Consider the following 13184-nt stretch of genomic DNA (forward strand, 5'->3'; position numbering starts at 1 on the left):
ATACAGTGTCTCATTATACAAGGTTAAAAAAATAACAATAAATTAAAGACTTACATATAAAAATCGCCAGTTTCTTTACCCTGCCATTTGGGATGTAGTTGTTTGCCGTTGCCTCCATTGGACAGTTTTCTGTAGCAGCAACAAATGGTAAACATGTCAGATATGGCAAATCAGTTCAACCAATGTTTGCACTAATGTAATTTCTTTTACTGTCAATCTGTTTATCTTGTCATTATAAGGTTTAATGTTGGCTGTCAAATGAGAGAATGTGATGTGATGGTGAGACGGGAATTATATTTCGATTTTGGAAGTGTGAATGATAAACTTTATTAGCAGCTTTACACACTTTTGTCAGTCCACATAATTAGGACTGTGTTGAAACCTCCATAACATTGATTGGTGGTATATTGTCTGAATTGTATAGTGCCATTGAGTAAACTACAGAGAAATTCATATGCATGACTCGCAGATCTCAGAACAGAACTATCTCTTGAAATTAAAATAGACTTCACCTATGACAAATGTTTGTGTCTATACCAGGTGTACCACCAGGCAGCATAGAGGAAAACAAGGAGTTAAGGTGACAGTGTGGGGGGGAGGGTCAAATGGCTGACTTAATCACATGTAACTAAGGGGTCAGTGTCTAATCCATTTACAACCAGAAACCACAGCACAGTCATTTCAGTTGACAGCGTTAGAAGTGGGATAGTGGGTTGGAGGTGGATCAGACATGGCAGCTCGTTATGGAGAGGTTGAAATGTTCCAACTGCAAAACTCCCTGCAGAACTTGCATGTGGAAACATGATGAGGCACTCAGGGACTGTTACGGTGATCAGGTGACTGCGGCATACCGCTCTCAGCTAATTGAGGATACAGCTGAGCAGTGAGGTGCTGCAAGAATTTGCAGCTGTCATTGAGCAGGTGGCCCCCTGGGATATTGTGAGGTTACTTGAGTATCATCCCTGAAGGATGCAGTCTATGCATTTGTGAATGGGATGAAAGATAGGCGGTAAGAGGACATTCAGCCAGGCCCTAAAGCTGGAGGCTGCAAAAGTGGCAGCTGAATAACTGTCCAGGCTGTGAGTATTAAGGGGTGGAGGCCCCATCGGAACGTAGTCGCCAGGGACTGAGCACTGCAGAACTACGTGACCCATATGCTGGCAGAGTGGAGGTATTGGTTGTCTTAGAAGAGACCTAACAGGAGTGAGCCAAGAGAGATTGCCTGGGAAAGGGTCATCCAGGACTCAAGAAATGAGAAAGGGACAATGTGAAGAAGGTGATGGTACCATTGCATATTTTCTTAATGTTGGCTCTGAACTCCGTATTCACATTGCTGCCCATCTTATAATTTGTTTCATAATTAGTGGTGATTATTTATTTATGATGTTTCTTTCAGGTCCTTTGCGCTACCATCACTTTTACCCCGCCGTTTCTTTCGTCCCTTCCGACGAGCCAACTTCCGAGCTCTGTAAGCCCTCCAGTATCGTTGAATTCGTCGTGCTGATGTGTTGGTGATGAAGGCATACATTTTCTTTTCCAGCCTAGCTTGCTCCTCATCTGCCTTCTCCTTCATTAATCTTTCATATTCTACCTGTTGTGTAATAAACTGTTCCTGCAGCCACAGAAATACAGAGTTTTAGAATGAAGTAACATTGTCTTTACATAGATGATTATAGCTTTGGGGATAAGTCGCTAAATACTAAGAAACCTCTAGTTAGTAAATCATGGGGTTCTCCTCGACTAAATTTTGCTTGGTCATGTTTCATTGTTATTCCCTTCAAGGCCTAACAAATGGAGGTTTGAAACTGTGGGGCTCCAAGGCGACCCTTCAGACTGTCGCAATCAAGAATGTTAGTATAGAAACACAGCTTGCCCAACACTTGGCAAGTGGCCAAAACAGCACATACATTAGACCATGTGGTCACTGTGGTTGTCAGGAAGCATATTAAGAACAGTAATAGTAAGAAGTGTGTTTCTGTTAATGATAGAAACCAAAGTAGCCACAGTGTTTAAAGCTTTGGGAAACTGTTATACTCCTGAGTTTGAATTCAGATCAATAATTTGCAAAGAATGTCTGTAACTATGTATTTCCTGATACAGGTTTCACCTTTCAAATCTTGATTTTACCATATTTGACAATGATTTCAAGTGAACAGGTTTTATAGCGCTGGATAAGAGAATGAAATTTTGCTGTCTTTTAAAGACCGTTCCTGTGGGATCTAATCCTTGCTCATTGTCAAAGCACATAAAGAACCATTTTTTAAACCTTAGATGACTGTGCCTTCTTCATATTGATCAGCTGAAAGATGTGTCATGCATAATGGCTGTTCTTTGAATTAATGACTACTTTCACTGATAACTTATTAATCTGCAAGTGAATCTCTCTTTTACCATGAGCTCTTTCATTTGTCGTTTCTCCTCTTCAAAACCAGCCAAGACCTCATCATACATGGCTTGCTTCTCTCCAATATCAGTATCATACTTCTTCAGCCAGCTGATCAGTTGTGTCTGTACCTTCAGCCTACAAACATGAGAAATATTGAGAATAAAAAGTAACTGAGCATTTTAGTGTAATGGTTGGCACACCTGCTTCATATTCAGGAAAGTCTTGGTTCTAGTCTTAGTCCAGTCAGACATCCTGACAGATTTTTTTTTCTCTCTCAGTTCTTGCAGCAAGAGTATAGAATGAGTTTAATTGATGTGGAATGGAATGGCAGGATGAGTATGATTTAGAGAGGATGAAATCATAGCCTGCTTGTGCAATACTTCCTCAGCATTTACATGATTGGAATAAGGAAAGCTATGAGAACCCCATCTGGAAGGAATATCATTATTTAATAGCCAGAAACTATATAGAATGCAAATATAGTTAACTTCCCATACCATAACATATCTAATAGTAAAGTATAATTAATTCAGCATTGCAGGCTCTTTCTTGCAAAGTTGGTTGTTACTTGGGTGGTGTAAAAAATTAATCCATCTTTTATCAAACCCGAAGGTTTTGTACTCATTTCATAAAACACATTCTCTAAACCTTAACCTGAGCCAGTCCAGTCCTCACTTTCCCACCCAACTTTCCTAAGTTTCATTTCAATACTGTTATCCCATTTACAGGCCCAGGTCTGCGAGGTGATATGGTCCCTTATGGTTTTCCAATTTAGTATGCATTCATATGTCCCTTGTGTGCTGTGTGGCCACCCTCCTTGCTTTAATGTCCACTTGAGTTAGGCTAAGAGTAGAAATTATGAAGGTCCTTGTTATATCATTTTGTTTATTGTCCACTTGCTTCCTGTATTATAGAGCCAGATATCATCAGCATTTTGATCTCTTTACCCTGAACTTATATTTGCTGAACCACAATGTGTTATAACAGTCTCAGTTTGTGGTGTTTGTCTTTATCATTATTTTATTATTATTATTATTTCTTCCTTATTCCATTACATCTATAGTAGGCAAAAGCCTTAGATACAAAATTGTGTCAATTTATCTTGCTAATACTCTTAAGCAATTGTCAAGAAGACTTATAAAATAAGACAATGTATGTTTACATCATAATACAATTTCTCTCTAGCATAATACATTCAAATTTAAGACAAAAGTTTCCATCAAAAGTAACAGAATATTTTTGTCATATAGCTTAAACATATGTAACAAATCCAAGATATAAAAACATTACATTTATAAAAATACAAAATTACAATTTCATGGTCACGCATCACTCGTCCCCAGTCCAATAAAACATATAATCAGGCCTCACACAGATAGCCCAAGCTGTCAGGACAACACACACACAGGTGGCAGGAAAACCACTGTCAAACCCACGACCTGCCACTCCACACATACTGGCAAGCCATATCATCCAAACAGTTATATTTTATCTTGTCAGTGCTATCAAGCAATTGTTAAAAAGACCTATAGTATATGACAAAGTTTGCCACATCACATACATCTACTTTCTAGTACAATACACTAAAATTGTCATTTAAAATAAAATTTTAAGATCAAAGCTTCCGTCAAAGTAACAGAATAGGATAGGATTACCTTTCTGCTCTTAGCTCCTTTTCTTGGGCAAGATGAATACTTAACAAGGATTTCAGCTTGACATCAGCATTCCTTATTTCATTGGTCATGGCTTCCTGCTGGATCTCACTCTCTCGCCATTCTCTCACCATCTTGCACTCCGAATCATAACTAAACATATACAATAAAGTGTATTTATATACATCTTCAGGTTTTCATGGCAGTTTGTGGTTCATAATATTTCCATTCTTCAGTGGTAACCAGGGTCTGGATTTTGATGACATGTCATCTTTTTTTCCTTGTATCCTATGCGATGCTCTTATATATATATGAGCTGCTGGTTACAGAAATGTAAATTTTATAGGTAATTTTTTGTCATTTTTGGGGTAATGTTTTGGTAAATTTTTGGACTTCTAAGGGTATTTCTTGTCATTTTTGGCCATTTTAGGGAATTTTTCTTCATATGTTTTCTGAAATGTGAATAACGTGGAAGTGAAGTGTTCTTTCTTTTTTCCTTTAGGTCATTTTTTTAATATTTTCAGGTCATCAAGATCCGGGCCCTGCGTATTACATTTTTGGGTCGTATTTTAGGTAATTTTTCTGGATTTTTTCAGTCATTTTATAGGTCATTTTTTAAATATTTTCAGGTCATCAAAATCTTGGCCCTGGTGATAACATTTCATAATGGACATATTTAACACCAATTCAGAGAACACGGCTGTCTCCAAGGTACAGATGTGAAACTATCCTGGACCAATACTTACAGGTCCGGACCACAAGGGAAATCATGCATTTTGTCAATGGATGTGTGTCCTATAGGAAAGCAGATAAATGTTAAGATCAAATGATCATGATAAGGCCTTTTCATTGTCTCCGTACTTCTCACTACTTCTTCAGAATGAAATTGAAATAATTGGTCCTCAGAAGTGATCTAAGTGCTGACTGACTTAAATGATATCCACACAGTTCATTTCATTTCCACCATTCAGAACGCAGAATTATAAATAGTGGCTCTGGGCTGCTATTTAATCATTTACCTTTAAAGATGGGCACTGCCCTGTTCTCCAGCATATTGACAAGTCAGCCACAACACGTGAAAGTTTGCTTTCTGTTAGGGAAAACTGCACTTCACTCTTCAAGTCGTGGCAAACATTCACGCGGTTTTCTCTTTGGTCATCTCCGAGCAAGTGAGGAACAAATTTTGCAGACACCCGTCTCATGTGCAAACCTTCAGTTAAAATTCGCTGGCCGTGCTCCATGAGATGTTCGTTTCCTCAGAAAGTTGGTCAATGGTCTTTCAATGATCTTCATCAATTTCACGCACACTCTTTGGTCCTTCTGGTCGGCCATCTCACTAATCGCCAAAGGGTTGAAACAGGAACGCACACAACGGAGCACCACAGACAAACCACTTAACTCAGACTGACGCCAGCTCACTAACAGTCGCGGGAGACCCCCAGCTAACATCACCTAGCAGCACAACTCATAACTACAAAGCATGCGCGCGCAACAGGTCGTTTCCGGTTATTTTTGGGTCCCCCCTCGTATAATGACAACCACTTATGGGAAGACAAAGAGCAGAGTGAACTCTGAAACGCCATACATATCAAATGTATCTCTGACAACTGTCAGACTTACACTCTTTTCTTTATATCCTGTTCACAGTTCCTGTTCAGCCGCTCAATCTTGGCTTCATGCTGTTTGATCATTAGAGTCTTGGCCATAAGTTTCAGTTGAATGTCCTTGTTCTGCTCCTCAATTTTGGCAGAAAGGGCAGAATTCTCAGCTTTGACTTGTTCATTGTGATGCCAGAGATGGCGCAAATATTGCTCCCTTGCACGTTCACGGAATGGGGGCATTGACATGCGTTCAAGTGTAGAGGCTTGCAGTTGTTTCAAATGCTTAATGAACATAGATGCTGCTAAGGAAATCTGAAAAATCCAACTTCAAAATATCTTTATCCTTTTACTTATACATCTGTTTGACAAGATAAATATATATAGAGGTCACATGTGAGACCTAGTTATAGATGGAAGGATAATATCTTAATGAATGTTAGAGAAATGGGAAGTTATTCAGCTGGTTCAGGATTGGGTCCAGTGGATAGCTTTTGACACTGAATGTTCAGGTTTTTTAAAAGCATTACAATTTTTTAATCATAATCATATTTTCAAGGAAGTTCTTGCACCACTGACTTCACCATCATCATCGTAATCTGCTTCGGGGAAGGCTTTTATTAACCTGTTTTGTCTCTTTAAGACCCTCATATGGGTTTCCACCTCAGCATTGTTGATAGGGCGTAGTATCAATTATCCAGACAACCTTGCTGCCTGAAGTCTAGCATGCTAACTTGCCAGCTGGTAAGAGGTGAGGGAAGCTAAGAGTAACCTACACAATAGCAGAGACTGCACCAAGGCTGGGTGACTGCACACTTCTCCAAAATCATTTTAATATACTCTTCCATCTACGCTGAAGTCCTCCAAATGATCACTCATCCTGTGAAATTTATGAAAGACATTTTGCATGCATAAAACACTTCCATATTCCTTTGGTCCTTGATTCAATCACCCTGACATAATAGATTTAGAGTACAAATTGTGAAACTCCTCATTATGTAATTTTCAACACCCTCCTATTACAGCTTTCTCTTACAGCCATGCATTCTTCTAAATATTCTATTTTCAGACATCTTATTTTTTATTCCTTCAGTAGAGGAAGCAATAGTGTTACAGTAAAAAATACCAAGTCATTGCTGACTCCCTGGTTCTAGAACTTGAATGTCCAACACCACCAATACCAGAGCCCACCATTCAGTACAGTACCTCCTGAACCACTTCCATTTACTGCTCATCCTTACAAAATATTTCCATAAGATGCATTTTAATGTTATATGCTTGAATCACTAGTTTATTCATTTATTGCTTTTGTTGTTCCGAAATATCATAAATGATTTATTGTACCTAAAGAGAAGAAACAGAGAAGGTAGCAAGAAATATACACAAATACTAATCCTCTTGCACATAAAATAAACAATGGAAGATTGAACGACTCAGTGCATGTTTTGCACCTAAGATATACTATAATGAATATAAAATACTTTAGATGTAAGTTTCGCTAAGTACTACTTACAAAACTAAAATCCCCTTTTGTGCCACCGTAAACTCTGACACAAATATTTTATTTTTAATGTACAACATTTAATCCTCTCTTAACAAATCACTTTAAATCAGCTTTACTAATATATGACACTTGAGTTACAGCATTAAGATTAGGATTTTAGAAGATGTATTTTCTTAACATCTTAAATTGTCAATTTTTGAAAAAATAAAAAACTTATGTTTTATTCAACAAATTGTGGAATAATGTTGGGTCCCAGATCTCTGAAACATCAGGCATGGACCCAAAATTGATATGGTTGATCTCCCAGGAAGATTTTATTTTACTCACCATGAAAGGGCACAGCTTATGTGTTGTTGATATAATGTGTGAATGTTGTAGCAATGACTATAAGAACACTATTTTCAAACCTCTTTTTGTAAATCCTTCACCATACTTCTGACAGATGGGTTACTCCATAAGAGCTGAATGACCTTGCAGATCTCTGGATTCTGTCTGCCAAAACTCTTAAACTGCTTGAAGAAAGAATTATTACAGGACAGTGTTTGATTAAAATCAGTTCCATCCTTTGCAATGTCATTTTGACTGTTAGCTTCCCACTCTTCAGTATTTTCAATAGTACTGAGTTCTGATTCAAGGTCATCTGGTTCATTTATGTAGGAAGAGCAGGTTTCAAGAACTAGAGACATTTCTTCTTTCTTCATGTGTGGACGAAGCAACTCTCCATCATTCTGTAGTAGCAGTGGCAGGCATATCTGATGGCATTACAAAGGTTCAGTACATCAGCTATTGACAGACTTCAACAACAGTTGAATTAACACTAGGAAATGGCACTAAAAAGGTGTCTTTCACTTATGCAGGATGCCTGTATACTGTTTGAAAATGTGCAGTGTGCTGTAAGTCAAATGGACATCAGCTGCATGACAGAGCTACAGGAGGTCAGTAAACGTCAGGTTCATTTATATTAATTTTAAGATCTGATATGGTGATATTTCAGTTGCCAACACAGACTTAAAAAGAACAGTTACAAAAATTATATTAAAGAAACTGAGAGTATTGTATTGCTCACAGCCTATATATTCATTAGACTTACCACTAATTCAATTTTGCAGATGGTGTAATTCAGTATATTGGCAATTCGTTGTGTCTCAGTAGCTAACTCTAAATCTACCTGCGAAACACCGCTTTCTTCATTAGATTGCTGATCTACAAATGCAGGAGATTTAGATTTTGTACCAACTGATGTCAACATACTAAGAGACTTTTTATATACCACAAGCCTCAAATTTGGAGGCAAGTTTGTGTAATTTCAAACAGATAACCTGGCTATGACATATTTAATCTCAGATGCTCTTACTTGTAACCACTGCTTGTTTATACTGTTGCTATGGTAACAGTTCACACAGAACAATATTGGAAAGGTGTATTCCATTTTGGAGGACATGTATTTTCCAAGTATACTGTGATACTGCATAGTTCATTGGTGTTTATGTTCATTTATTGCAGACACAAAATTTATAGTTGCACAGCTGATCACACTGCAGATATACTGCATAATCAAAAAATATTTTGCTTTATATTTCTTCACTTATTCTGTGAATCAAAGGGTGTTTTTAGTGAAAGTGACAAATCTAAATGAGCTGTACATTTTGTATCATGTACCAATTCTTTTCTATGATAAGCCATTTGTAAGAAGTAGATTAAATCAGATTTGACTGTCATTGTAAAGTACTGCGTATACTGGACCAGTATAAATTAAAATAGAACTTTCTTCACAGTTTAGTGTAAACTGCTAATAACAAATTTCATCAAACTCCATCAAGTAATTTCACAGATGAAAGCTGACTGGAGCAGGATGGACACGACCTATTCATTGCATGCTCATTTTATGCACTTCATGTAATGGTCACATAGAATCAGCATACAGGTTAATTTTTTAAAGCTTAACACGGAAATGGAGACATGCAGTAGCGTAGTTGGTTGAGGGATTATGCTACAAGTTAAAAAGTCACGGGTTCAAGTCCCAATGAGGTCATTGGATTTTATTCAGTTGACCTAATCCTTCCAGCCGCACCATGGCCCTGGGGTCGACTCAGCCTCTAACAGAAATGAGTACCAGGAATTAATTAAATAATTCTCTTGGGGACTAAAGCACGGCTGGTGTGTAAGGCTGACAACCTTACTGCCATATTTGAGCCGATTGTCTAGATAATGTGGGACCCTCAACATCTCACAACCCTATAGGCCTTCGTGCCCTGTTACAGGGATAGCCTTACTTTTTTACTTTACTTACTTAACACAGAAATTCCCATTATGATTACAGAAGGAGGACATAGAAATATATTTTATTTGTCAACTTATAAAAGAAGCTTAATACAGTTTGCAAGGCAGAGAATCGTTTACTATACATGATGCAAGTACTGAATACTGCTAATGCTCAGACATCATTTAAACATTTCCATCAAGGCTTTACTTAAGTATGAATGAATTACAGACCAAAGTAATTTTGAGCCACAGCACATAACTTTAAATTACTTGACTAAAAATAAAACTTTTTCTAATTTTTAAATAGGACAAAGGCTAAAAATTCTTTGCAAACAAAACTATAATTATGATGTAACAAAACTGGCACACATTTATCTTAATACTGTGAAAAGTGTATATTAAAATCAGTAGTCTTTTGCCACATGGCAATTACATGGTATTTGCAATTCAGTATATAATAGTCGGATCCAAAGCAGCAATGGGGATCTAAAATGGACCCAGCAGACATGAATGCATAGGGTGTGACCAAAAGTTGTCCCCCAAGCCATATACTACAATACAATATTTTTATATGCATAAGATTAGCTTAATACTGACCACTGTTCCAAATTGTCACCTTGAATAAGCTATTCTGATATATTTTTATTTTATTTTCAGTTCCTCCAGCCAAATGCTGAGATAGTACATTAAAATAGGCTGAATCCTCCCCACCCAATAAGCATTCGTCCATTTGTTGCAGCATGACCTAGGTAGATGAGGAAGCTACATTACACACTGGTCCTCACTGATCTCCACATGATATTATGGGAAATTCATTGCATTTTGAATATGAGTGCAGCTAAATGCAGAACATGTGGCACTGAAACTTTCCACAGAATTGAAATCTTCTAAAACTTTCTCTTTCTAGCCTTCAGGTAACATATTTGTGCTGAAGCGTATTTGAATGCACACATAGAAAGAATCACTACAGTTATGCAAGTTATTAAAATGTTATTCTTAAAAATTTTTTGCAGATACATCCTACTTACCATGTGCAATAGTTCTGTTTTACATGCTCAGCAGTGAACTCCCCCTCAGAATTTGTTGCCCTCTCAGAAGTGTTTTAAATGTGCAACTTTTAGCAGCAAATTTTAATATATATACCATGATATTGCACATGGCTACATACACTTTTGTGGCATGATGTTTAGACATGGGTATAATTTTACTTTTCACATGTTTTTCTCAAAAATGTTTGGTTGTATGTAATGAGTGTGGGATATAAGCTAATTACTATTTTATTAGTACTCACATCTGAATGATTTCTGCAGCTAACATTTTTTACAACTTAATCATACAATAAGAGTAGGCTTATAGTAGCAATACTCTGATTTGGAAACTACATAAAATAATCAAATGCTTCCAGATAATGTTTATTTTGTCTTCAATATTTTAATGCTTCTACATCTATAGAGATGCTAGTTGAATTATAAATTAATAATTACATAATATGATTATTATGTCTTACAATAAATTCGATAAGTATAGGTTTACAGTGCCCCAAATCTTATACACATGACACTAAAGGTTTGTGTCTTCTCCATGTAACTTTGAACATAATATTTAAATGCTTCATACAAAATTCTCTGTCTTGCGAACACAGTTCTAAATCTCCAGAATATATAAAATATGGGGAGTTTTCTTGACCAGCTGAATGGATGTCAGATTGCCAAACATGATGGTTCCGGTTATAGTCTACTATCATACTTACACAACTTTAGGTACAGTCGTTCGTCAGTTGCCTTATGAAATGGAAGAATAATATGAATGGCCAGTCACTTTGGTGTTATTTCATATTTCACATAAAAGTACTATGTAAAATTATTCTTATGGCAGGACTCTGGATTGTAGTAGGATAGAAGAAGATTTCTGAATTACTGTTTGGTAAATGTTATCTCTGTTCCTGTGAGGTATGTTACATATATGGGTACATCAACCAAGTATGACAGAGAGAGGGATGTTCTTGTTGAAAGCAGTGAGTCTTAACTTCTGCATATTGTGTCCAACTGATCATTTTGTCAAAAATACTTTAATCCACCATAATATAAACAAAGCTTCTACCTTTCCAAAAAGTCTATTTTCACAATTATGCATATTTTTGTGTCATATTAATCATTAATGGAAATTCATATTTTTTTAAATTTCATGTTCCATCCAGCTATCATGTCCCACTAACAATGCTATTCATTCTGCAAAAGTAACTGCACTGGCATGGAAGGAAAAAAGAAAAGCATGACAGATCTGTTACAGATGTGGGCCAGTGGATGAAGATTCGAATTTGGTTCTTCTACAATTCAAGTCAGATGTATTATTGTTTGAATAAACCTGCTCAATATGAAAAATGGATCAGTGGTATACTGTCTGAACAAATTTCTTTAGGAAAATAAAAAAAAAGAGAGAGATGAGAGAAAAGTAATTAATCGTGAATGAAAAACACAGTAAATAAAAATGAACACAAAATATTATAACAGATACACAAAAAAAAATCGGGGAGCATGAGTAGGAAACTGTAATGTGTTTCCATGGTTGAATTTTCATTATATTAATATGTAATAAGTCTCTTTTCTTTAGGTTTTCTGATTAGAAATAACTATTAATTTCTCTCATATGTACTACGTATCCTAACATCATTAGTCTGACAAATGCAAATTATGAAACTCCTATAATGATGGTGTCTGCTACAATACTATCATGTCCTCAGCAGTTACGAGTATATACAAAGAAAATATTAAAGTTTACATACTTTTCTAAATAATGCCAAGATTGGTTGTGCAGCTACTCTATGTGTAAATTGGCCATCTGTATGCACATGACAAATCTGTCATACTGTTCTAAGTTTGGAATGCCCCACAACGCAACATATGCCTTACTGCAACACTAGTGTTGGCCTCAATGCATGTTACAGGCCTGACTTTGGGTTGCCTCTTGCATTTCTCCTTCTCTTCCCCCGTATTTGGCATCAGATTGATGTGCTCCCTGATGATATGAGTCGACACTGGTCTTGCTACTGACAGCGAAGTTCCCAGCAGTGGTGAATGGTGCTTTCCTTGGGCCATTGTTGCCAAATACTGTTGCAGTGCTCTTGTGAGTTGCTGATTCTCAAGAATGAGTGTTTCTTTGTGAAGACTCAGTGCAGCCCGTTCTAAGTAAGCTCGATTGTATCTTCTCCAGAAATTGTCAAGTTTCATGTAATTGAAGACCTCCTGTGATATTAAGAATATGAATTAGAGATTAAATTTCTGTCACTTCTCTGTTCTTCAATTCATGATATCCTGAAATGTTATAGTGTTCATAGTATTTGAATGGTTAAATATAGGTATGTTATATTTACTGGTGCAAAAGATACACAGTTGTGTAATGTGCAAAATGATTTCAGAAGTAAATTAGAAAAGCATATTTGGGTGAATTCACAGTATTTTACCTAATACGAGGGGGTACCCAAAAGAAACCGAACTTATTTTTTTTAAACTTATTTATTCAACTTTTAAGCACAAACCTTCAGTCCCCTCCATAGTACTCTCCACTTACACTAATACACTTGTCTAGTCTTTTATTCCATTTTTCAAAACATTGTCTAAATTCATCTCTTGAGATGCTTGACAGCGCCTCCGTCGTTTTTCCTTTCATTCGAGGAAACAAAAAAAAGTCGCACGGGCAAGGTCAGCTGCGTATGGAGGGTGAGGAACAAGGGTCATACCATTTTTGGTCAAGAATTGTTGTACAGACAGGGCTGTGTGAGCAGG

At 36.7% G+C, this 13184-nt stretch overlaps 2 protein-coding genes across 4 annotated transcripts in view; both read right to left on the reverse strand.

The window, feature by feature from the left end:
- Positions 1 to 311: 311 nt before the first annotated feature.
- LOC111862744 (dynein regulatory complex protein 10) lies at positions 312 to 7545 on the reverse strand. Its single transcript, XM_023848397.1, has 5 exons — positions 7468 to 7545; positions 5659 to 5951; positions 4042 to 4191; positions 2392 to 2521; positions 312 to 1612 (listed from the first exon to the last, which is right to left on the reverse strand). The coding sequence occupies exons 1-5, from the start codon at positions 7468 to 7470 to the stop codon at positions 1379 to 1381; spliced, it is 810 nt and encodes a 269-aa protein (XP_023704165.1). The 5' UTR covers positions 7471 to 7545; the 3' UTR covers positions 312 to 1378.
- Positions 7546 to 9466: 1921 nt separating this feature from the next.
- Positions 9467 to 13184, reverse strand: part of LOC111862729 (dynein regulatory complex subunit 2) — a 20715-nt gene continuing 16997 nt past the window's right edge. For all 3 annotated transcript variants that reach the window (XM_023848369.2, XM_023848361.2, XM_023848383.2), the window contains one exon: positions 9467 to 12644. In XM_023848369.2, the coding sequence (XP_023704137.1) occupies positions 12273 to 12644 (372 nt within the window). In that variant the 3' untranslated portion in view covers positions 9467 to 12272. The remainder of the gene's footprint in view (positions 12645 to 13184) is intronic.

The sequence above is a fragment of the Cryptotermes secundus genome, unplaced genomic scaffold, assembly GCF_002891405.2.
Source record: "Cryptotermes secundus unplaced genomic scaffold, Csec_1.0 scaffold1105, whole genome shotgun sequence".
NCBI classification, from domain to species: domain Eukaryota; kingdom Metazoa; phylum Arthropoda; class Insecta; order Blattodea; family Kalotermitidae; genus Cryptotermes; species Cryptotermes secundus.